This window comes from Phlebotomus papatasi, chromosome 1 (assembly GCF_024763615.1).
Source record: "Phlebotomus papatasi isolate M1 chromosome 1, Ppap_2.1, whole genome shotgun sequence".
In the NCBI taxonomy this organism is placed as follows: Eukaryota; Metazoa; Arthropoda; class Insecta; order Diptera; family Psychodidae; genus Phlebotomus; species Phlebotomus papatasi.
Window position 1 is genome coordinate 105,147,935 of NC_077222.1, and position 24,675 is coordinate 105,172,609.

At 34.6% G+C, this 24,675-nt stretch overlaps 1 protein-coding gene across 1 annotated transcript in view; it reads left to right on the plus strand.

Annotated features, from left to right (window-relative positions):
- Positions 1 to 24,675, plus strand: part of LOC129799055 (nuclear pore complex protein Nup88) — a 172,275-nt gene that overhangs the window by 56,090 nt on the left and 91,510 nt on the right. Inside the window, exon 2 of the mRNA XM_055842658.1 lies at positions 20,614 to 20,786. Within this exon, the coding sequence (XP_055698633.1) occupies positions 20,614 to 20,786 (173 nt within the window). The remainder of the gene's footprint in view (positions 1 to 20,613; positions 20,787 to 24,675) is intronic.

A 24,675-nucleotide genomic window follows, 5' to 3' on the forward strand; every position in this document is an offset into this window, starting at 1 on the left:
TTTACACACCCACCACCCAACAAATTTTCCTCTCTTTGTGTGGAAAAGGCAGAAGAGAGAGCCTATATTTTCGAGGTACTTAATGCGATATTAATGAACAACAAGAATTTCATTAAAGATTATTTGTGTATCAAAAGGCGTCCAGTAAATTATCAAATAGTTCGCCTTGTTGACAGTTTAAATGGTTGTTCTGGTGCTGTGTTCAATATGAGAATATTTTGCTGAAGATGTTCGCATTTTCGAGCGTGTGCTCTTTTTTGGGGATACGGCTATTCCACGTGGGGTGTTGTATAGAGGGGTGGTTGCTCTTGAAATTTCTCTTGCAGAAGAAGCACAAACCAAGCTCGACAGAAAAAAGGGCCATCAAGCAGAAAGATTCGTATCAGAGATATTTTCCGAGTGTAATTATAACAGAAATTCCATTACAATTTGTCGATTTTATGGCATAGAATTTCTTCTGCAGTATATCTTTCGAATACACGAATATTTTTGTGGTATGTATTTGAAAAGGGGGTGAGGGGTGGGGGGTTATGGAGTGAAATTGGCTTTTGAATGGGGAGAATCATTAGAGGTGTGAGTCTATCAAAGTGTGGCGAAAGAAGATAGTTTTATCGTTTTGGCAAAGTGGTGGTCTCTATATTGCTCGATCTGTTATTCGATTTGAATGCTAGAGTTTTCTATTGAGACTACAAACCTATGTAATCTTCTATATATCTTATATAAAATGCCTAGAATTCTAGATAATAGATGATATGTAATTCATTACATACATTTCAAAGTTCGTGTCTTTTTACACTGGAAATTTTCAGTGAGCTGTATCTTAAGGTGTAGTGTAATTTCGGACAGTGCTGAAAGTCGGACATAGTAATACGTCCTATATAATCTTTCAAAAATCCTATTTAAAATGCGTGAAGATCTATACAGGAGATGATGAAGTGAGAAGTTCTCGTTTTCTTACACTGAAAATCTTTAATGAGCCGTACCTTAAGATATAGGGTAATTTCGGACAGCGACGATAATCAGACATACTGAAGGACGGCCTATATAATCCTCTTATGTAAAATATCTAGATTTCTATACAGGGGATGATAGTAAGTAAACGGTTCCTGTCTGTACATACTCTAGTGAGCTGTATCTTAGGTTATAGGCTAATTTCGGACAGCGGTGAATATCGGACATAATAAAGAATGACTTCAGCACATAAACACATATAAAGTGAAGCTATTTCCCGTGTGTCCGATTTTAGAAAATTAACCTTATACATCGTATCTGGTTCAGCTATACGTCGATGATTTAAAAGCTGATATTACGCTTAAGAAAAAGTCCTGTAACAGTTCTAAAATTGAGATTAAATTACCTCAGTACCCGTGTAAAAATTTCAGTACAATAACCAATTCGGCAAAAAAGCGAAATTTTTGATATTACCGGAATGATTCCGTTCTTGTTAAAGAAGAGGTACGCTTTGGTAGGCCAATCATCTAAAATGTGAATAAAAATTTTCGAATCCGACTGGCATGCGAGCACCTATCCCAATATTCCGTGAACTAAAGATTAGTCAGAAAACTGTTTCAAACCGATTGGATAAGGCTGGTCTCATGAAAATCCCCGATGTATACAAGACTTAATTACTTACAAGGCTTTAGCCTTGCTCTTGGTCTTTTGGTCAGGAGATGGACGGAAATATCGAACTTTTCTTGCTTTTCGCTATTTTATTCTCTACGCAACGTTCCGAGAATGGATGTCCTCTTGTGAAGAAGAGAACTGTAAAAACGAGAGGTGCAGTGTTTCAGTTCATCCTAGACATCTCTCTAGTGGGGGTGATTTGCCTCCTCACGCGTGGAGCAATTCCTACTAAGAAATAGAATCTATGCACTGGCTTGCCCTAATATACGCGCGATATCATACTTTAAAATTATCCGCCGTTATAGCACCCCTTAGAGTTACCGACCCAGCTGATCAGTAATATGTACCATTGGTTTAGAAAAGTCTTTGTCAGGACGAGCTTTCTTCTAATTTCTCTAAGCTCAACAATCCTATACTACACAACGAAGCAAACTAGATTGAAGAAGGTTATCGTATGACCGAGAATTGCTCAATAAGGGTGTTATGTTCCATTAAAGTAACGTCAGACCTAATTATCTGTAACGATGTGCCAAAACTTCCTAGGCCTTAGATAGGATGATCTATCGCATCCGCCGTATAGTTCAGACCAGACTCAATGAAATTAGGGTAAGTGTGTCAAATTTCGGCATAGTTGCATGCAAGCGCTAAAGTCTAAAGCTTGAAATGTAATATTTTTAATACAAATTGAGTTTTTTGTTACTTTTTTTTATAAAGAGTGTTGCTTGGAACTTTGTAGACAGTTTATCGTCTTTATTTTCTCTAAAATCATTCTTAATTCATTTTAAAATGAATAAAAATGTAGTCATAGCATTGGTGGCCTATTCCGGCCACCTTCATTCTCATAGTTCTTTGTCTTTCCGGAATGCTTTCAATGCCTTTTTCAGATCATCTTGCTCATCGAAGCAATATTTTTTGCTATATTTTTTTGCATTGTATAATCTCTAGAGTATGCAAAAACTAAAAATTCAAGGAAATTTGAAGAACAAATAATGTGGCCGGAATTGCAATCTGGCCGAAATTTGGCAGACTTACCCTATCACCTCTTCAAACATTTGCAAAATTTTTTTTATATACCACAAGGCTGGTTGCGAGAGGAGCTTGTAAAAGGTTTAGGGATTTTTAATAATAATAATAATAATAATGGTGGCACAACCAGGTAGAAGTGAAGCTCACTTGATGCAATTCGAATACCTTTAACGCCAGAAAAATGTCTGGTGACCTAAAAGGGATTCCTACCCGAGACGCTCGCATAATAGAGCGAGTGCTCTATTATAGTATATATAAATAAATAATATATAAATAAATAATAAATAAATAATATATAAATAAATAATAAATAAATTATATATAAATAAATAAAGAAAAGACCAACCAAGAACTACTGAGGAAGACACGATAAGTGTCGAAAGCTCTGGTGAAATTGTGTGTTTGGTTCATAGGATTTGATCAACAAATTCCGACGCTCACCGGAAGGACAGATTGTCTTGAAAAACCTAACTCTAGTCTGAAGAGTGCTTTACAATTAAAACAAGGCTTGTGAAAAACAAGAGTGCAAAGCCATCAAAGTCAAAGTTAATTGGTCTCTAGGCTGAAGCCTCAGGTTTGTTCAGTATGTAAGTTACGGAGTACGCAATGGGTTAATTGGTAGAGTTCTCCTTTCACGATGCAAATGTTCCGGGTTCGAATCCCGTTCCGGTCAATCGAAATATTTTAAGTATACAAGTCTTATTCCTTAACCTGAAATTATAGTTAATAATTGAATTTCTGAGCGCACTGCCAAGTATCTTAACTCTTAGCCTTTTGAATAACTTCATTCACTGGCACTAAGGAATTGAAGTCAAATGGTATGCGGTTAGAAGGCGGGAAAAAAAATGAGCCAAAGTCTTCGTATGATGGTGGGCAATAGATCAAGCAATAATGGAATATTTATCGGCGTAATTAGCTTTTATAGCCATAATCTTAAAATATGGATCTCTTAAGTTTTCGACTCACTCTCTCGCGCTTTTTTATTACTTGGCTGAGAGAATGAAAGCACCGCGCCCTTTCGGTTATTATAGAAAATATATCGAATGTTATAAGGAATTTTTTCCTATATCCATTTTTTCCAGTTTTTTTTTCAACCCCCCAAGTTTACCTTCAAATCCAATTTTCTCCTTTGGCCATCTGTCTGTGTGTGTGGAATTAAAAGTTCATGAAAAATGTCTGGTTTTTTCTTGCTGATGGTAATTTTGGAGTCTCATTTATGTGATTTATTGTAAATTATTAACGATTGGTGGAACGTTAGTTTATGTCTGTGGGATTTATTTGTCCGTTGCGCTCTAGAATTTCATCGTCTTCCCCAGAGCATCTCTCAATTATCCTGTGTGAAGAATTTTTCTTGTGCAATTTTTTATCCGTGAAAATTACTCCTCAAACTTGGTGGTTTATTCACTGTATAGGAATATTTAATATTTTTCTTTTTTTTTTTTGCCTTTTGGCCGGATGGTGGCGTATAACGATGAAAAAGAGAATATTCAGCAGCCAATTCATCTGTAACAAGATTTGAAAACTTTTTTATTTTCTTCTCACCCATTCAATATTTTTTTTTCTCATGGGGATTCTTCATACCGCGAAGCATTTCTTTTTTGTTCATCTTCAATGAGCAATACTCGAGGGCGGTTGACTTTTGTGGGAGGATGGGGAGGGGTGGTTGGACGATAGAGGCAAAAATAATAAAATAATAATAAAAAGTTTTTTAATCAATACACGCCTAAGGTACGGGGCCAACATCTAAAGTATGATTAAGTTCTCTTGCATCAACATGTCACGAGTGGAATGATGTCTTAGGGGAGGAAGTCAGATAATTTTGGTGCAATTTAAAATGGGCAATTTTTTAAACTTTTCCACACAATTCACACTCATTGAAATTTATATGTGAATTTGAGGGGAGTGGGATTATTATTATGAGTTTCATGGATTAACATTTTCATAATATGAAGATCAAGGTGGTTTGACTACATGCCTTAGCTTTCTGTAGCACTTAATTTGAATGATTCTACTGTACAAGTTTATGAGCTACTCAAAGGTATATTTCAACAAGTGTAACAAATAGTATTCTAATGCCCTAGACCAGGGGGGTGACATTAGCTCTGAAAAATGTGACCGGTTTTAGTGTATTTTATTCCTTGTTTTCTTACAAATTTTACGAGATATCTCCAAAACTACAAAGGTTGCCAATTTAGGGTTTTCGGTTGCCTCTTCGTTATTAAATTGGCTTTTATTTTGTATTAGTATTTTATGCTAATTCATTATACAATGACAGAAAACAGCTAATAAACTCAAAAGTTTTTTCGGCTCGCTACAAACATATGGGAAACATAGGAAATGTCATGCCCCTGCCCTAGACACACTTACGACTTAAGCCGAGAGACAGCTTAACGTAATTATAATCAAAATAATGATTTGACTAAATTCCCATCAGTTTTCCACTAACTGTCATTTCTTGACTTAATCCGAGAGACGAGTTAGCCCAGAAACTATTGGAAATATATTCTTATCATTATTTTGATTATAATTACTTTAACCTGTCTCTAGGCTTAAGTCGTAAATGCGTCTAGGACATAAAGAATCAATAACTGAATAATTATTTTGGTCAATGATAATGGACTGGCGCAATGCACTTTGAGAGGGACTTTCCGGTGTTCGTCAGTAAAAAAGGTCACCCTAAGATGAAAACATTTTTTTCGTCTTGCCCAGAGCTTTCGGTCTCGATGTGACTTTCCGGTGTTAGCCAGTGAAAAAGGTCACTTTAAGATGAAAACACTTTTTTCGTCTTGCCCAGAGCTTTCGGTCCCGATGTGAACCTTCTGAAACTGAAGAAGGTCCACATCGGGACCGAAAGCTCTGGGCAAGACGAGAAAAGTGTTTTCATTCTGTGGGGACACTTCCGGTAATCGCCAGCGAAAATTTATTTCACCTCAAGAAGAAAAACAATTTTTCTGTCTTGCCCAGAACTTTCGGTTCCAATGTGGACCTTGTGAAACTGAAGAAGGTCCACATCCGGACCGAAAGCTCTGGGCAAGACAGAAAATTTGTTTTTCTTCTTGAGGTGAAATAAATTTCCACTGGCGATTACCGGAAGTGTCCCCACAGAATATCCATCACGCCAGCTCATTATCCAACAATAAAGTGTTTTCATCTTAAAGTGACCTTTTTCACTGGCAAACACCGAAAAGTCCCTCTCCAATTATTTTAGTTTCTGCTGGAGAATTTCTCATTGTATAAGTATCCTATGGATAGTAAATTCTAATAGCCGGATGGTAAAATCTACTATCCTCACTTAGATTTTACCTTGACCTCTCTTAGATTCTAATATCCGGGAAGTAAATTTTACTGGCCGCATATTAGATGTTAAAATTTAACTGGAAGACAGTAAATTTTAACGGAGGATAGTAATTTCGATTGAAATTACTATCCAAGCCAGTAAAATTTGCCATCCTGCTGTTAGAATGTCATTTTGGAATATCGTGGGTGCCGATGCAACGGTTCCCGATATGCTTTGAATACATTATAGCAATTCGTGGCGCAGCTGGAAGATGCTGGACTGTCATCACAAAGGTCGCGTGTTCAAATCTCGGCGCAGTCGTCAATTTTCACGCACCAAAATGGCTTGAAATGCAGAGAATATCATCCAAGAAGGGCCCCAAGCCCTCAAACAATGGCCAAAAATTAATGAAAATAAGGAAAAATAAATTTTTCCGACATTTTTCATTCTAATATCCGGCTAGTAAAATTTACTATCCTGCCAGTAAAATTTACCATCCGGCTAGTAAAATCTAATATCCGGGGATATTAGAATTTACCATCCGGCTATTAAAATTTACTATCCATGCAATAGATTCTACAATTTTTGACTGTCCAATTTAATATCGCGTTTGCTGGGTGACTTTTTTACTATCCGGCCATTAGAATTTTGTATGGAGGATGGTAAATTTTACCATCCACATTTTTCTCGGTGTAGTTTTGCAATGTTTTTTTTACCAAGCTAGCCAGTGAAGTAAATGTATATTTGAATAGTTTATTTATGGATGAGAAAATTGTAAGTTCGCAGTAGGGTAAAATAAGCTAATTCAAATTCTGCTCCAAATGGAAATTTTTCGCTACTCCAAATGGAAACGTCATTGTTTTCATGATAAATACAGTACTAAATTATTATATTTATATTTCTTCTATACCACAGTTTCATTATTTAGTTAATTTTGCTCCAAATAAAGCGAAAATCCATTCATATTCACAAATTTTAATTTGTTAATTTCTCAGAGAAATTAAAAGTGTACCTTTTCACCATCGAATTTTTCATCGATCCACCATGTTTTCCAATGAAAAACACACTGAGGTGACTTTTGTTTATTCGTTTTGTTTAACATTTATGTCATATTTCTGGTTAATTTTAGTTAAATTCAGTGCTAATCTTTATTGTTAATGGTACGTGAAGTTTTCAAATGAAATAATTACCTATTTCGTGAACAAAAAGTATTTTTCTGAAGTGTCTGCAAATGCTTCAATAGGAAACACCGGAAATAAATATAATTTTTTGGAGAGATTTTCTTATTGTTTTAGATGGGAAAGGAGAAAACACCAGGAATAAGAACAAATCCTACACTCAAGAGCAACTCAACAAGGTTATAAAAGCCTTTCGTCGCGGTTTCTCTTACGCTGTTTGTCTCCAATTGGAAACTTTCCCTTATCTCCATTTGGATTAATTTGTTTCCAATAGAAGCATTTTACACTCGCGTATTTTATTTGTATTTAAGAAGTTTTCAAATTATATCTAAAGAATTTTCACTAAACAGTAACATTCTAAAAGTGTCAAAGAGCAAATTTATGTAATTCTCTTCAGAAAAAAATATAAACTTAATGTGTTGAATTTTCTGTCAAAGTTGAAGCGTCTGGAAATGGTTTTGGATTGGGACATTTACCCTAGCATCTAAAATACACAAGTTCGGGTAGTTTTCAAACCATGGATCGCTTTGCCACCTCTTTTAACTCTTTCGTCTCTTTTGGGACTGTAGTACCCAAAGAAGCATATGCATCTTCTATCAAAAACAATGTTTTTTAATTATTCAGAACTGATAAAAATCCGATTCTTGTGGATGATTACAAACTATAAGGATGTCCAAATGTAAGATATTTTTTGTAGGACTTCAATTAATTCCTGAGCTTAGATATTTTTGATTAAAAATTGTGAAATTTGCTTGCAGCATATGCTGCGGTCCGGAAAGAGTTAAAAGGCAAATCGGAAGAGACCAGGGCTGGCGAAGTGGCGAATGCAGTGGAGGTGGTAGAATATCCCGATTCAGTGTTTTAATGTTGTCCTGAATCTTAAAAGTTCAATAGTTTATCGTTACTGTGCCAATTCCACTTTATTGCGCATCCTGCTACATTCTGCCCATGTTTTCAACAATACCTGGTCCAAATTGATAATTTTTTATTGGTAGTTATACACATTGATAGTTCCTCTTAATTTCTGGACCTTATTACAGTAGACTCTCACTCAATCGGCTCTTTTTCAATCGGGCGACAAATTTTGTTGACAGTTTTCACGCTAAATTATGAAGCTAATTTGCTCAAATTCGCTGTAGTTCTTCCTATTTAATCGTGATTCTTTATAATTGAGCGCTTTTTGTGGAATTTACAAAGGCCTTGACGCTAAATTCTATCGCTAAACCGGATGACATTTTGCCCCATATTCCCGATTGAGAGAGAGTCTACTGTATGCATAATTCTCCGTTGGTCCTACACTGAGATTCTGTTTTTTTTTTATACAAAAATCAACATCTTTGTTGGTAATTTTTTCTCTTGAGCTGCAATATCTGTCGATATTATAAGTAAATATTGTTAGAAGATGACTAACCTGTAAAATAAATATAACTCGAGACACGTATGACGATTATATTCTTCGCTAATGCTTTATATATTTGAGGGATATGAACTTGGTTAATCATCTAGTACTTTTCACTGAGTTACTTGTCTGTGCTTCCAGTGCGCCTCTTTACTCACTGGCATATGGACTGCTCGCATGAATTTTAGCGTTAAGCGCAAATAGCTTATTTTGCTCCCTTTTCTTAAAAATTTCTGCCAGCGAGTTATAAGTATCGTCTATTGGGAGGTTCTGTGAGAATTTTGTATTCAAAAATCACAAGAATTTTGATATTTTTGGGAAAATCGAAAAAATAATGATTTTGTGACAATAAATGAAAGTATTTCTGTTTTATTTAGAACTTTAGTTTTCCGCGAAGTCTTGGCCAGGTTTTTTTTGACAACAATTGCACAAATATGTCTGTATTTTCTGGGAAAACGATCGAAGCACTGACCAAATGACCCCAGTTTTCGGACCTTATATAAAAAAAAATCTTAAGGCTAAGTACTTCATATTCCAAGCAATCAAAGTTCAACTTTTGCTTATCCCTCTACATAAAAATTCCCAATGGATTTTCCAGCAAGAACTAATGGATAGGAGAGGGAAGGTTTTCAACTCCCTGGGAACAATTTTTCAAGACAATCTTCTTGAGAATCACTTCATGCCATCCCCCGCAAATTTGACCGTGTCTTTTCATGCCACTTGGCCCATTTCAAAATTAGAAACACGAAAAAAAATCTTTAAACACCCTCCATCCCTTGTCCTTTCTGTTATTATCATTTTTTCTCCTCTGCCAACACCCACAATCCATGAAGTATTTTTATACATCCGAAGATCTACAACAGGACAAGCTTAAGGAGTACAGAGAAAAAAAATTCTATAGGGGCTGGGAGGTGGATGATGGGTGAAGCTTCTATCACTTCTAATGGCCGCAGGTTATATAGCAATGGCAGGAACTCGTCAAATTGTGAAACTCTTCTCAAATTACATCGTCCATTCCCTCGGTTCCTGATGAAGTGGATGGGCTGGGATAAGAAATGGGCCATGGGGCAAGGGAGAGAAAAAAAATCTGAATATTAACATTCTTGTCGAAGACTATAAGAGCCGGGAATTAAAAATTGGTGATTAATTTTTACGCCAGAAAAATGCAAATGGCTCGAGAAATGCCCTTCTTCCGGGGACTATATCCATGATTATATTTATGTGCCATCCACTGGAGGGATGAGGTATTTTTTTCTAGTGTCTCAAATACCCAAAGAAACATAGCCAAATGTGGGATGAGACTTAGAAATATCCCCCTATTCTTACACTTTTTTCTCTTTTTTCTGAGATATGATGTGAGTTGGGGGAATTGCGTAAATCTGTTATACTTTTTTTTTTAATATCCTCATCTTGGGATTGAAACTTTCTTTTAGCCACCTCAAAGAGCATTCCCTATTCCCTCTTTTTTTCCTCTGACGCCTCTAACTTAACCCCCTTTCTGAATAAATTCTATTATTGAAGCGGAAATTCAATGGACCAAATGATCATCATTAATTTTTTTGCCGACGTTGAAGTATGTTTTGGGCAAGAGGAAAAGTCATTCCAAATTTATGCTGCAATTGAAATGAATTTATTGTTGTTAAGTCAAGAATTTATTGCAAAAAAGAAAATTGTAAGACGAGACACATACCAAATAGCCGTTTATATATTATTTCGATTATTTCGAAATCGAATCTTGAAAACTCCACTGTGCTATGAACCGCTGAGTCTCGGGAAATAACCTTTAATGGTTCATTTCTGAGATTAATGTGTCTTGGCTAAAATATAAAGTATTGCAGATTTTCTATTTTAGTCGAGACGAAGTTGGAGAAGTCAGAATACAGGGTCGGGAAAATTAATCTCAGGAACGAACCTCTAAATTTTTATTTCATTTCGAAACGTTTTGATATTTAGTCAGACGATCAAGTATAGATTTTGTTAAACTTTGTGTACTTTTCACAGGAATACCGCGTTTCGTGTTAACAAATGGAGCTTTCGAAAATGGGATTATATTCCCCTAAAAATAGGAAAAAATGCACGGGGATAAAGCTCAATTGAGGATTTTTATTTCGAAATTGGGTTTTTGAATTGATCAATTGTAGCGTGGATAGCAACCTATAATAGTGTGTGTCCCGGATAATAGTTGAATTTATAGCGAACAGTGTCATTCGTAGGATTAAGGACGTTAATGAACATGTTCACCATTAAGAACGTTTTATAACGATTCATGAATTTTCTGGTCAGTTTTTTTTACGTTTTCCATTCTGAAAACGATTTAAACTGATTCATTTCCTTTGTAACAGGTCCAGACCTACCAGGGATTGAAGAAGTATTTAATCCTCTCACTTGTTCGGATTACCGTCTATTATCTTAATTACCTGTGTTTTCTAAGGATTTAGAATCCGCCCTTGTCTTCTCTGATCGCGAAGAACTTTAATTCTCAGGGTCTTTTCTAAGAATTTTAATCTTACGGAGAGACACAACTCTGTGACTGACCGTCCTTGAATTATCTATGATATCTCCTAAAAGGTCCCTGGTCAAAATCCTGAATGAACAAAAATCCCGAAACGCCAATATTCCGGAAGGCCGAAATTCCGAAAGCTAAAATCCCGAAAATACTAAATCCTGAGTACACAAAATCCCGAAAGCCAAAATTCTGCGAAGCTTATTATTCCAGAAAGCCAAAATCATGAATAGGCATAAATCCCAAATCACCAAATTTCCGAAAATCCGAAATCCAGAAAGCCAAAATTCCGAAGCCAAAATCCCATATGGACTAAATTCCCGAATGGGTCAAGATCATAAATGGGCAGAAATCCCGAATCGCCAAAATTCCGAAAACCCGAAATCCTAATGGTGTCTACACAGTAGAAGCGATTTTCGTCAAAAACTGCCTTTTTCAAAAAATTCTGACGTTTCTGTCTATAAGAATAGGAGAAATTTTCTTTAAAAAGGCATTTTTTAAAGAAATTGCTCCTGGTGTGAAGATGCAATAAAAGATAAAATTCATAAAATCTGGAATCTCGAAAAGCCAAAATCCTGAGAAGTCAGTATCCCACGAAGCCAAAATCCTGAAGACCCAAAATTCCGAAAGCCAAAATCCTGAGAATCTAATATCCCGAAAATCCAAATTCCCGAAAAGCTAAAATTCCGAATGGGTCAAAATCATGAATGATCACTAATCTGGAATCGCCGAAAATTCCGAAGAAACCGAAATCTCGGAAAGCTAAAATACCGAAAAACCAAACTCCGATAGCCAAAATCCTGAGAAGCTAATATCTCGGAAAGCCATAGTCCTAAAAACTCAAAATTCCGAAAGGCCAAATCCTGAGAAGCTAATATCCCGGAAAGCCATAATCTCGAAAACCAAAAACCATCAGAAGCCTGTAACCCGAAAAGTCAAAATTCCGAAAAGCCAAAATCCCGAACTGATCAAAATATCAAATGGGCACAAATCCCGAAACGCCAAAATTCTGTAAAACTGAAAGCCAAAAACCAGAAAATCCGAAATCACGAGAAGCCGAAATCCCGGAAAGCCAGAATCCTGAAAACCCAAAATCGTATGGACAACTCTAAGTTTAGAGTACTTGGTAGTTTACCTCATTGTCGACAGCTGAGAAGCTGTCGAACCGATATGGATTTTCCTAATCTGTTTGTCTCATTGGGATATTCTTACTTTTATGAACGTAAGCGATAGGTTAAGTTCGACGGTCAGACTTCCTCTTTTAAGACCCTTAATTGAGGTATCGGCCAAGGCTCAATTCTGGGACCTGTACGATTCTTAGCCTTTATTGAAACTTACTAAACGTTATTGTTTCTTATCATTACCACCTTTACGCGGATGACTTACAAATGTACGACTTTGGTAACTTTGGTAATCTTAGGCCATTGTTATCTCAAAGAAAATGTTTGGCATTCCTTTGTTGGTATTAACAATTGAAGGTACTTCCATTCCTTACTGCAGGTTCATTAAGAACCAGGGTGTGATCCTAAAATGGGGATCTCATTTAGTCGGATCATGTGTATTGCGCGTGTACTCGTCTGTTGCTTGTCAAGTTTCTCATTATACCGCATTTTACCTCTGGCTCTGAGTTATTCATCAGGATCGATCGATGCTGAGTCTAGTCACAGGCTGAGGGTCTCCTACAATACCTGTCCTTGAAAACTTGAAGCGGGGTGACCTTGTTTGCTTTGTATCTCAGTCAGTTGTGTGATATGTCCTGCCTCAATATCTTGAACCTTCTCTCTTGCTTCGACTCTGTCCTATCTCTTTCGTCTGTTAAATTGTGGAGCGTCTGTTAGGCATCGGTGATTCATGGTACCGGAATTGCAGTCTGAACGTCGAACGTCTGATCTCTCTCTGTGGTCTCACTACTTGGGTCGGGACGTCTCATGACTTTCCTTTTTCCTTTTGTTTATTTAATTTTCTTTTGTTTTTTTTGTACTTGACGAACTTAGAAAGTCTATCGTGTATTTTTTTAATAAATATAAAAGCCTAATAAAAAGTGAAGCTATTTTTCACTTTTCCTTGTAAAAACTTTGCAGATATTGCACCGTGACTTAAACAAATTTTCTCGTAGTTCCTGTATTATATCGGCGAACATTATGAAATATGTATTTTTAGATAGCTTTTAATACACAATTTCAAAATATATCAGACTGATAAGTCAATTATCTTTAGGAAAAAACTTGCCAATAATCTTCAGTGTATCTATACAAAAACATATGGGAAAATGAAATGTTGAGAGGTCCCTGCTCCGATATTTTTAATCTTTGACAATTACAAAGTTCATTATTATCTTTTGATCTATGGTAGATGGCGCTTTTGACAGCTGTCAATTTTCTAAAATTTCTAAATAAAAAATTTGTACTTTAAATATATTAAAATTCCGATTTTGACTCTCAGATTACCTTTTTGAGTTTAGAATTAGATGGAATTAGAATTTTTTTTTACTCGTATTACTGTTGTCACACATTTTGTGAGGTTATGTATTGACAACATGTTATAACTTACGCAAATATCGAATTTATCCTAAGTATTTGTACAAATTCGCCATTACAGTCTCATTTACCAGTAAATCTGATATTTGAGAAGCATTTAATTTTAGTTTTAAAGAAAATGATTATATACATTTCATTTATTTACCTATAACCCGGCTGACCAAACGTAGCATTCTGTCAAGTTCGTTTTTATTTTCAAAATCCTGCTCTAAATTTCTTAGCTATTTTATCTCTCAAATGTATCGAATTGTCCTTGTTTATTTTTTTTGTAATTCTCTGCCATCAGTTTATTTTAATTTACATTCTGCTTAAGCTTTTTCCATTTCCCTTCTTTCGCTTTTTGCACCAAAAGCTGTTTTCTGGCATGACTTTTTGCAGGGGGAAAAGCGTCTTTTGATTGAACTTAAATGATAATACTTATTAATTTTCGAGGAGCTTTTTCCACCGCTTCTCTACCACATCATCCACCCAAATTTTCAGTGGATCCATGAATTGGTAGGGAATGGAACATGGGTTTATCTCTTACGTATTTTATGCTACTGTTTTTTTTTGTTGATGGGGAAAAAATAAAAATCAAAGTGGATCTGAAGAAGATGTGACGTGGAGGGTATTTTCTATTTTCCAGCAATTTCCTCCTATCAAGAAAATTATGCTTATTACAATAAGAAAAAAAATTGGTGGGGTATAGGAAAGATGATGGAGAGTATCAGTAGACACTGCTCCAATTTGAATTATTTTTCTTTGGCTTTTGGGTGAACGTCAGCAAATTCTGGTGGCGAATTTTTTTTTTTAGGAAATTCTCATTATATTTCCTTTTGGAAAAAAATGACATTGATATTATCATAGAAAGTGGCAGTGAGGTGATGCTCTGGCGGAGAAATAATTGGAATGATATAAAAATATCCATCTACGTGGGTGCTTTTTGCCTATCTCTATTTTTTCAATTTAAATTAAATATTCCACGTGGGTGGCTTTTTGCAGAATAGATTGTTAAAGGCAATAAAGCAAAAGAGCAGTGAAAAATTAATACTTTGTCGTTATATTTTCTCAGTTTTGGTCAATAAAAATCAAATTCTTTAGAAAAATGGGGTCACTGTACTAAATTTCGGACAGATTGCAATTCCGACCACCTCTTTTGCTTCTCAAATTTTCATTATTTTATAGTTTTTCCATCAAGAGCACAGGTGAGCAAGAACAATTTTAAACCGAACAAACGTCGTATGAAAATCGTACTTCAATGGCAAAACGCTACCTGGACAATCTGTAAACCATTACGTCAAGATTTAGTAAATTTTCATTACGGGGACTAGATTTTGCTACTTGGGCAGTTTTTTAAAATTTTAACGGTCATTGCTTATATTATTCCCAAGTTATTACTAGATCGTTTTTGTTAAATCAGTGGCAAATTAATACGTGAGACTAACCATATATATCGTGTGGTCTAGGTTATACTTAATCCTCTGTCAAGATTGACAGTTTAGCTCGCCAAGTACAAGGTTTCCAGTATCACCAATGTTCTACTTAGAAATGTTAGTCATCGGAGAGTCGTACTTGATCATAGAGTCTAAGATAGTATTGCTTCTTGACGATTCTTCGTTTCCTGTCATGTGACTTTAAGTGTCACCGTCCAATATGTCCCAATTACCAAACAAAAAAACGTCCACAGGGCTAATTTTTGCTACTTGGGAAGTTTTCAAAATTTAAACGGTCATTGTTTATATTATTCCTTAATGTTTACTGATTCATTCTTACTAAATCAGTAGGTCAGTATTACTACAAATCACGTTATGAGGTTTAGATTGGACATAATCGTTCGTCGAGATTGACAGTTTGACTCCCCAAATACAAGGTGGTCAATATTACCAACATTCTGCTTAAAAACATTAGTCATCTGAGGGGTCCTTACTTATAGAGTTTGAGATAGTGTTTCTTCTTGACAAATCTTCATCTTGTGTCTTACAACTTCAAGTGTCACCGCTATGTACCAAAAAATACGTCTTTAGGACCAGTTTTTGCTACTTGGGAAGTTATTCAAATTTAAACGGTCATTCCTTTTATTCTCAATTTTTGCTTCTATGTGCTTACTAAATCCTACAAATTCCTACAAATTACATCGTAAGGTTTAGTTTATAAGTACTCTTCTGGCGAAAGTCTGACAATTAACCTTTCCAAGCATGAGGTCGTCAATATTTCCAGCATTCTTTTTAAATTCGGTAATCCTCAGAGATGCCTTTTGTTTGAAAGTGTTGCATAGTATTTCTTCTTGAAAATTCCCAACTTTTCAGACATATAACTCGCAAAAGAATAAAGTATGAGTAAGTCAAACGTCAGATTAACTAAAATTTATGTCGTCATGACCACTAGTTTTTGCTACTTGGGAAGGTCTTTAGGATTTAATCAGTTATTTACTAATTTTTATTCTCTAGTTTTTTTTAAAGTAAGATTTACTGCAAATTTACGTCATGAGGTCTAGTTTATGCTACTTGGGGATTTTAAACACTATGCGAATAATGTGACATATTTTTTTCTGGAAATATGTGACTTAAGATTGAATATTAAAACATATTACTAGAAAGTCAGAATCATTATTGAAATATGGGAAAAATATAAACTGTTCGAAGCCAGAGTGTATGCGATGCCTGAAAGCCTTCAACTTACTTAAGATTCCCTTCACTGAGAAATCAATCCGATAACTATTTTTCATTCTTACAATCTCTTTGCAAAGTCACTTTGCCTTTGCACTCAAACTTTTTCTCCTCAATCCTCTCTCACGAAAATGAAAGATCATAAAAATGAGAGAAAAATTTCACAAGCAAAGCACTAAAATTTCTGATTTAATTTTTTTGCTCCCACCTTCGTCATTCTTATCATTTTGGTTATCCTTGGCAGTGGAAAAGCGAGAACAAGAAGTATATATCAGTTTGGGAAAGAGGGTGGATAAAAGTACAAGACATACAACAAGAAAAAAAGTTGTATTCTCTCGAAGAAAAGAAAACACAACCCAAACCCCAGAAAAAAAATTCACCACCTTAGCCTCTTCTCTCGCGTTAATATCATTCTTTTCCCATACCATCCTTCAGTTCGGGATATTTTTCCTCCCACCTGGACGTAGATGGTACCAGGAGAGAGAAAAAAAAAGATTTTTCATTAAAGGAAAATGCAATCAGAAACTCACCGCATGACAACACGGAGATATATCTTTGGTATTTGTTTTATTTTTCATCCCTCTCTCCCTTCAAACATCTCCTAAGACTTGTTCCGCCTTGTGGTATGTCTCTTCAGCCTCCACCCACCAAAAACCACCCACTTCGCCACCAGACACTCTTCTATCGTGTACTTTTTTTATTATACGATTTTTATAATACATTTATATATGTACATTTTTTTTTCTTCTTGGCTCCAGCGCTAATATTTGCTTTTATTATAAAACCACGCGATTTTTCTTTATTATGTTTTCTTATCATTACAATCGCAAATAATGAAACGGAAAGGAAATTTTCCCATCCTCGATGGAGATGCGCTACAAAAACACCATGAAAATACCTATTAACCTGAAATTAAACGTCTGTTTTCATCGCCTTGAGCCACAAACACGCATATCATTCATTTTGTAGTGTCTTCCTGGATCATCTTTCTCTTGTACCCTCCTCCGACAAACCACCTTTTCTTCTCCACAATCTTCAGCTATCTTTCGCGATTTTTGTCAGAATTTTTACATCCCTCCCACAAACCTTTGCATCCTCTTGAGAACACAAAAAAATTGATATGACTGAATCTGTATACTTAAAATTAAATTGAATCATAAGACAATATCTTGTTCTTTCATCATTTCATTCTTCTGCATCGTACAAAAATGATAAGAAATATCCCAGAAAAATATATAAAGTTTGTTAGTTTGCAAAAAATCTCCTCAATACTGCTAAACCGATTTAGAAGATTCAAAAGAGTAAAAATATTTCGTAAATTTGCATTAAATCATCGATATTTAAGGTTATTTAACAAAAAGATCCAAAATAATTCGCTTAGTAGTTAAAATACCCAAGTAGCAAAAACTGGCATACAGAAAGAAAAGTTTTGTAAGTCTCACGTATAATGATTTAGTAAGACAGTACTAGTAAAAAAAAAACGTGAATAATAAAATAAGTAAATCAATGACCCTTTTAACTTTGAACAACTTCTGAAGAAGGAAAATGTAGTCATCATGACCTAAACTGTAGTCAATCTGACATTAAACTTAGTCATATATGAGACCTTGAAATCATACACTGAGAAAAAAAGGCGGTGCGATTAACTTTTTTCTTCGTATCTTTAACACTTTTTAGGTGTAAAAATATATCAACATTTTTTAATGTTAATTTTACACCTTTTTAAATGTAAAATTATCATGAAAAGGGTAACTTTAACCCGTAATATACCCAAAAAGCATCATATTTACACCGACTTCGGATCAATAATGCAGTAATCAATTATCAATATCAATTAACATTTCCGTAATGTTATTTTAACTTTTTCAGATGTAGGACTGAAAGCCAGGAACTGACAACCTTGTACTTAGTAAACTTAATAAATCTTTCCAAATTACTGCACTAAAAAAAACCTAAAAATTATTAAATACCTAATTATTATTCTTTTTCTATGTAAAATTTCATCTCGACTGAAGTATATGCATAAGTGTTTTCGTTTTAAGAATATATTTCAGTCAAGATGATTTTCGTGTGACAAAGGTCATAGGGAACATGAACTAGAAATATGCCTAACAATGTTTCATGAAGACATGTGCGAGCATCATACGTGATAGTTCGCTCTAAGGTTCGCTCGGAACATAGGGAACGTGATTTCAAGACAATATTAACAAAGAAAATGATAAAATTAAAAAAAAAAAACATAAAATTGCAAAATCCTATTCATTTAGGGTTTTGAAAGAGTTATTTTAACTCTAAAATTTTTTTTTTAACTCTTGAAACGAGTTACTTTAACTCTTAAAACGAGTTATTTTCAGTGTTATAAAGAGTTATTTACACTATTTTGTCGTGAATTTTAGGAAAAAAAGTTAAAATAACTTCCGAATATTACACCTAAATACAAGTAAAATCAACTGTAAAATACAGTTAAATAGAAAATCACAACGAAAAAAGTTAATTTAACATCGATTCGAGTAAGTTTTACTCGATTATTTTTCTGAGTGTAATTATAAACCAGACCTTAGGATGCAATTTTTAGTAAGACTAACGTAATAATTTAATAAAAACAAAATAAAGAACAAGAATTTATAATAATAAAAGAAATGATTTTTAAATTTTGAAAAAAAAATCCCAAGTAGCAAAATCTAATTTTAATAACACACATTTTAGTATGAGTGACTTATTGGCTTAGTCACAAATATGATTGTTGAAATCATGACTATCAAAGAGAAACCCTCAAGAAGAAATACTATGAATACAGATTGTAATCAGAATGTTGCCAATGATCTTTTTTTGTCAATCCAAACTGTCAATCTTGTTAAAAGTTTATGTGACTCGGGCAATGTTGTTATTATCTCGAATGTATTTATTTTGAACTTCAGTGTTGCATTACAAAGTCGTCATGCTTCTCTTCAACACAGAGCCCTATATTGCGTAAAGAATCAGTTGTCTTTCAATTTTCTCTTCAGCACTTCTTTCTTATTGCTTTTTTGATCAGCAAGTTAGAAAATGTGGAAACCTAAGGAATAGAGATAATTGAAGAAGAAATATTCAACTCTTTGAGCTGGTATTCATCATCAATGGTCAATTTGTAGTCTGGTGTTCGCTTGATTTGATGGACTTATGCCCTTGACAGACTTACACAATAATTTTTATGACTTCTTAGAGCAAAACACATCTTCAGATGTCTTTCATATCTTCCTGAGTTCGTCAGAAACATTTTTTTTTGTTTTTTTTTAAATTGAAAAACAAAAGGTTTTGATGCTTAATAAGGATATTACTTATTGGGTGCATATTTGAAAGATTCTAATGGTTCACTGAGAGACCCATTTTAGGTGGTTTGATATCTCTGGAGAAAGCCAGAGTTCGTTTAATTTGAGAGGAAAGAAACTATCTCTGACAAACATGGAAGTTCGCAGAAACAAAGAGAATCCGTCAGATAATTAACCTGAAGGTTATAATTAAGTCAGCAAGAGGTCACCAAACTTACGTCAATTATAATGGCTGTCAAACTGGTAAAATTTTAGTCATATTGCTGACATAGTGTTAAAAACGTACAAATGATGTCGTCATGACCTTTTGTCATCGCTCTATTCATCTGATACCTCTTGAGTTGTCTAAAAAATTGAAAGAAGTAACTTCCTAACTTCCTTAAAGTTCTTAAATTCCTTATAATCCATATTGACATTGTTGATTTCAATTGACTTTTCAATAATCTTAACTTCAATTGATTCCTTTTCTGTGTTTAAAGTGTCAAAATCTATAATGACTTCTTAGTGTGTTCGCTACCCATGTAGCATTTTCTAGTACACAAACCCATACAACATAAATTACATTGTTCTTGCGTGATTTTTAGAAATAGAAAAACATTGCTCCTGTCACTTCTAGGTAGTTATTTACATAATAGGAATTGATGAATCAACCACAAGATTTAAATAAATGCCATTTTCTAGGCAGATCAGGTAACTTCTAGCGAGGCAAAGACAAGAAAAAAATAAAGAAAGCTAGCTCCAAGAATGGAAAATATGAACGTGACACGTTGACATAACAGGAAAAAATTGATAACATTTGTCCTGGTGTTGTAGATTGTGTGGAAAATTGCGCACGAAGGAGTCACATTGGGGATGTCTCCTCTTGGTGGGCCCAATGGAGAAAATTCCCATTGAGAGTGGGGAAAGGGAAAAAAAGGGGTTTGTGTTGGCAATTTTTCTCGCACCTCCAAGTTTTCCCAATGTGTCCCACTAAATTCATTTTTCTCCATTTCCCACGCTTTTTAGCTCCCATAGTGCTGTATATAGAAAATTTGTGATTTGATTTTTCACTCAGCATTTTTCCTCCATTTTCCCTATTTGAATTTTATATTTTTTTTTGTGTGCTTGCCATTTGCAGACATTGATTCCATCAGCAACTTTGCCATTTACTGTGGACAGAATTGCACCTTCGGTGGATGGAAATTTTGTGGCAGTGAGTGGAAATCGTGGAGTTTCCTTGGTTGAATTACCAAGGAGATGGGGCACAAATGGACTATACCGTGGCGATGGAAAGGAAAATATTATATGCAGGTATGTAGTAGGGAAAAGTTGAAAGCAAAAGAGTTGACTATAATACAAAATTATGTGCTGGGGGTGGATATAGATGTGGGGGTAGAGGGGGAAAGGGGAGGAGCATTTATAAGTACAGAGGAAAATGCAAAGGAGTAACTTTTGTAATTTATAGAATTATTTCTCTATTGTCCCCGCATTCTCTTTACTCAAAATTGCAATATATAGGTAGTAACACTCGTTGGAGATGAATTTTACACCCTCAAACCTCCCCATAAACCCCCACTTTTCTCCATTTTAACCCTTTTTTCACATCTTTTGCAAAAAGTCAAGTGCATTTTTTTCCCTGCAGTTGCGAGTCAAAAATGAATTTGCTCACTATTGTTGTTTAACATAATTTAGTTTTCTCTTTCTTCTTTTCCAAAAAAACAGTAAGAGGGAAATATTTAAAAAGTGGCAAAATGTGGAAATAAGTGAGCAGAAAGCTCCCAAAAATACACCCTGGACTTTCCACAAAAACTATGAGGTACTTTTACTATTATTAATGCCTCAAGAGTAGTTTTTTGGCGGGAAGGTTGGAATTGGGAATGGGAAAATTGCCCATACAACTGTATGTAGAGAGAGAGTAAGATCCTTGTAGATTAACAATTCTTTTAATGGCTCTTAATGTGCTTGTCGCACATTAAAACACAATATTATAATCCAGCATTACAATTGTCCAGCAAAAGTTGAAAGTTGTGTGGATAGCATAGATATTCTCACCCACTGTGTCATCATTGGGTGGTATTTTCTCCCTTTTGTCTCTAGTGCTTCTTTGAATTTATGCAACCAAGGAAGATTTTCGTGAAATCAAGTCATTTATGATAGAAGAATTGGAGTGGGAAGAATTGAAAGATTTCTTTGAGATTAGGCTTTTACATGTAATCCCTTTTCAGTTAGTTTATTTTAGAAAATAGTTGTTGTGACCAAAATGACTAAAATATGACCAAAATTTCCATTAGGGTTTTATGAAGATGCAAAAAATGAAAATTTCACTATAGAAATCTAAAGTAGAAACCAAATTCTGAGAAAAAAATGTTTAAAGTTGACGATCTTACTTGAACATGGCCAAAATATGACTAAAATTTATAAAACAGGAGATAAAAATGAAAAGCCGATGCTGTTCGTAAGCTTTTCTTATACGAGTTTCAGACTTAAGCCTTAGCCAAATGGATTAACTGCTCTAATTTCTTATCGATTACGATTTTTTTCAAAAAAAATAACTTAAGTTTGGATTATTAAAGATGAATGAGCTACTAGGCTTTCAAAATGCAATGAAATTGCTCGTTATTTAGAATTTTGAGAGCTTCGGGAACTGGACTAAACCTCTAGTTTGAAGGCCGCTTTATATTATAGCACTTAAGAAGGGCCCTTAACGATGGTACATGCTAAATCGGGGCGGTGCAGACTATCTATAAATGTCAGAATTAAAGAACAGCTTTAAAAAGCAGAGGAGAATCCCTGCAGCCCAAAGCCACCTGTATCTGTGGTATACATAAACCATACAAAATAAGACACTTCCTCTTGTTCATATACTAGCTATCAAGTTTTCCTAAAAATACACTATTTTAAAGTAAGATCATAGCATGACCAAGATATGACTATAGTTATATCGCTTTAGATATTGCAGAGATGGAACAGATTATTAGAACACTATTGTTCGTTTTAGCCCATAGAAAGCTTTACAATCCGGCTATTGATCTCGAATAGCAAAATTTTTGTAAAATGGGACATTTAAAGTAATATTTATGAAATAACCAAAATATAACTAAAATTTATCAAAGAACATAGTGAGGTTAATATTCTAACCAACGCCTATATATTGTCGGTTGGATCAGCAACTGTGCAAACTGCATTTGTTTCGCTCTGCATTCATTGTTAACGTCATGCACCTATGCGTCATTTACAACGAATACAGGCACAATGCAAATGCATTTATCACACTTGCTGAAACAACCGACGATGTAACGAAAAGTTATACAAAAGTAGTTGATATAAAGTTAAAGAGATCCCTCTGTGGATCTATCACTTTGTCGCGAAAATGAAAAATTGAAGGAAGATCAGGATATGACCAAAATATGACTAGGTTTTATCCAGCAATTGCTATTGTAAAGGTTTAGTAATATAAGCAAAATATCGTTAAATATCGTTAGTGAAAATGACGAAAGTCGTACTTTTAAAACCTAAACTGCAAACAAAATTTGGAGAAAAAAAAGAAAATTAAGTTCAGTGTTCACCAGAATATGACCAAGATTATAAGATTTGGCTTCTAAAAGTCATTGAAAAAAACTGCTCGATTTTTGAGATCGAAATGATGGGTTTACAACTTATTTCTAACCCTATTCTAGTAAAGGTTCCCGAGGTTTCCCGAGCTTCCTGTGAGTTTCCTAAAAAAAAAAAGAATGTGTGCGTTCTCCTAGGTCTGAATTCCCCGTCCTCCCCGTCAGTTCCCTGAAGGAAAAATGGTTCTCAAGATTCCCTAAAATATTCGCCGGTTTCTAGTGTGAGTTTTTAATGAGTGTCCTGAAAAATGGAAGAATTTCCCAGGTTCCCTGAAAAATTTATGAGTTCCCCGGTTTTCCTGTGGGGTTCCATTTTGGTTCTCAGTGACTTTCCTTAAAAAATGTACTGAATCCCCGGATTCCTCGAAGGTTTCCTGGGTTCTCAATATGTTTTCTTGCCAGATTGACTCGAGATGGAATTAGTTACCCCTTGACTTTTATTGCGTATCATGAAAAATATTTTCTCAATTGTTGTTAATATACTTGCAAAATCTTTATTAAATTCGAATAGTGAACAATAAGTAATATCAATTTGGCAAAATATCAAGCATACCAAAAGGTATGGTAACAGAAGTTTAAGTTTAAAAAAAAAACCAGATTCTAGAAACAATATTCAATTAGTACTGTTCTAACTTATCACTGCTTATTTGTTGCTTGTAGAATAAGCCACGCTCCTTATTGCAAAATAATAAGTAATAATAATAAAAGGTTCCTTTATACTCTGTATATTCTGAAGAAATATCAAACTGATTTATCAAAGCTGAATTTGTAGAAAAAGTGAGAGACTTGGTTAGAGTGACGAAGAGAATTCAAAATATCTAACTCCCTGAAACTACTGGGTTAAATTTTCGAATTGGTCAGAAAATGCTTTTTGGGTATTCTCTTGAAATTGGCCTAAAAGCGCCTCTCGCGGCAATGTTAGGAACTTGAAATGTTCAGAGAAGTTCCAAGTAAATCCAATACCTTTCCAAAAAATCTCAATTTGAGTAAATCGGATGGGTAGTTTAGTTGGAAAACCGCAAAAGATGAAAAAAGAGAAATTTTTGAAGTTCAAAACAATTTTTCGTGAAATTTTCTCGCATTCCGAGCATAAAAGTTCTCACCAATTTTGCATTTGATCTCTTTGTCTTGTTTCCACCAAGCCATGGCAATATTTGCAAGTTTTCCCGAAACATTTTCACTAATCATGCTGAGGATTAAAGAGGTATGAAATGTTTTTCATAAATTTGCATACAATGGCAATAACATTAATTCAACGAATATTCTACATGCCAAATTATGAATGGAAGAAGAAGGAAGAAAAAATGCTGAAAAGGACTCAATTCTCACTTGAACTTTTGCCTCTTTCGCTGAAATGTTTGAAGTTATTTGCAAATAGGACAATTTATTTGTAAATTTAGATCTTTCACGGAAATCCATTAAGTGTTGTGTATAATTTATATTGTCAGCTGGATTTTGCGGGCTTTCTCGAAGTGTCTTTTTTTATTTATTTATTTTGCATTTTCCATAGAGGAAAATTCACTGCAGGACAATTTTGATTTGAGAGTGGTACGATGCTGTAACAATGAATTGACAAAGAATTTGCAGGA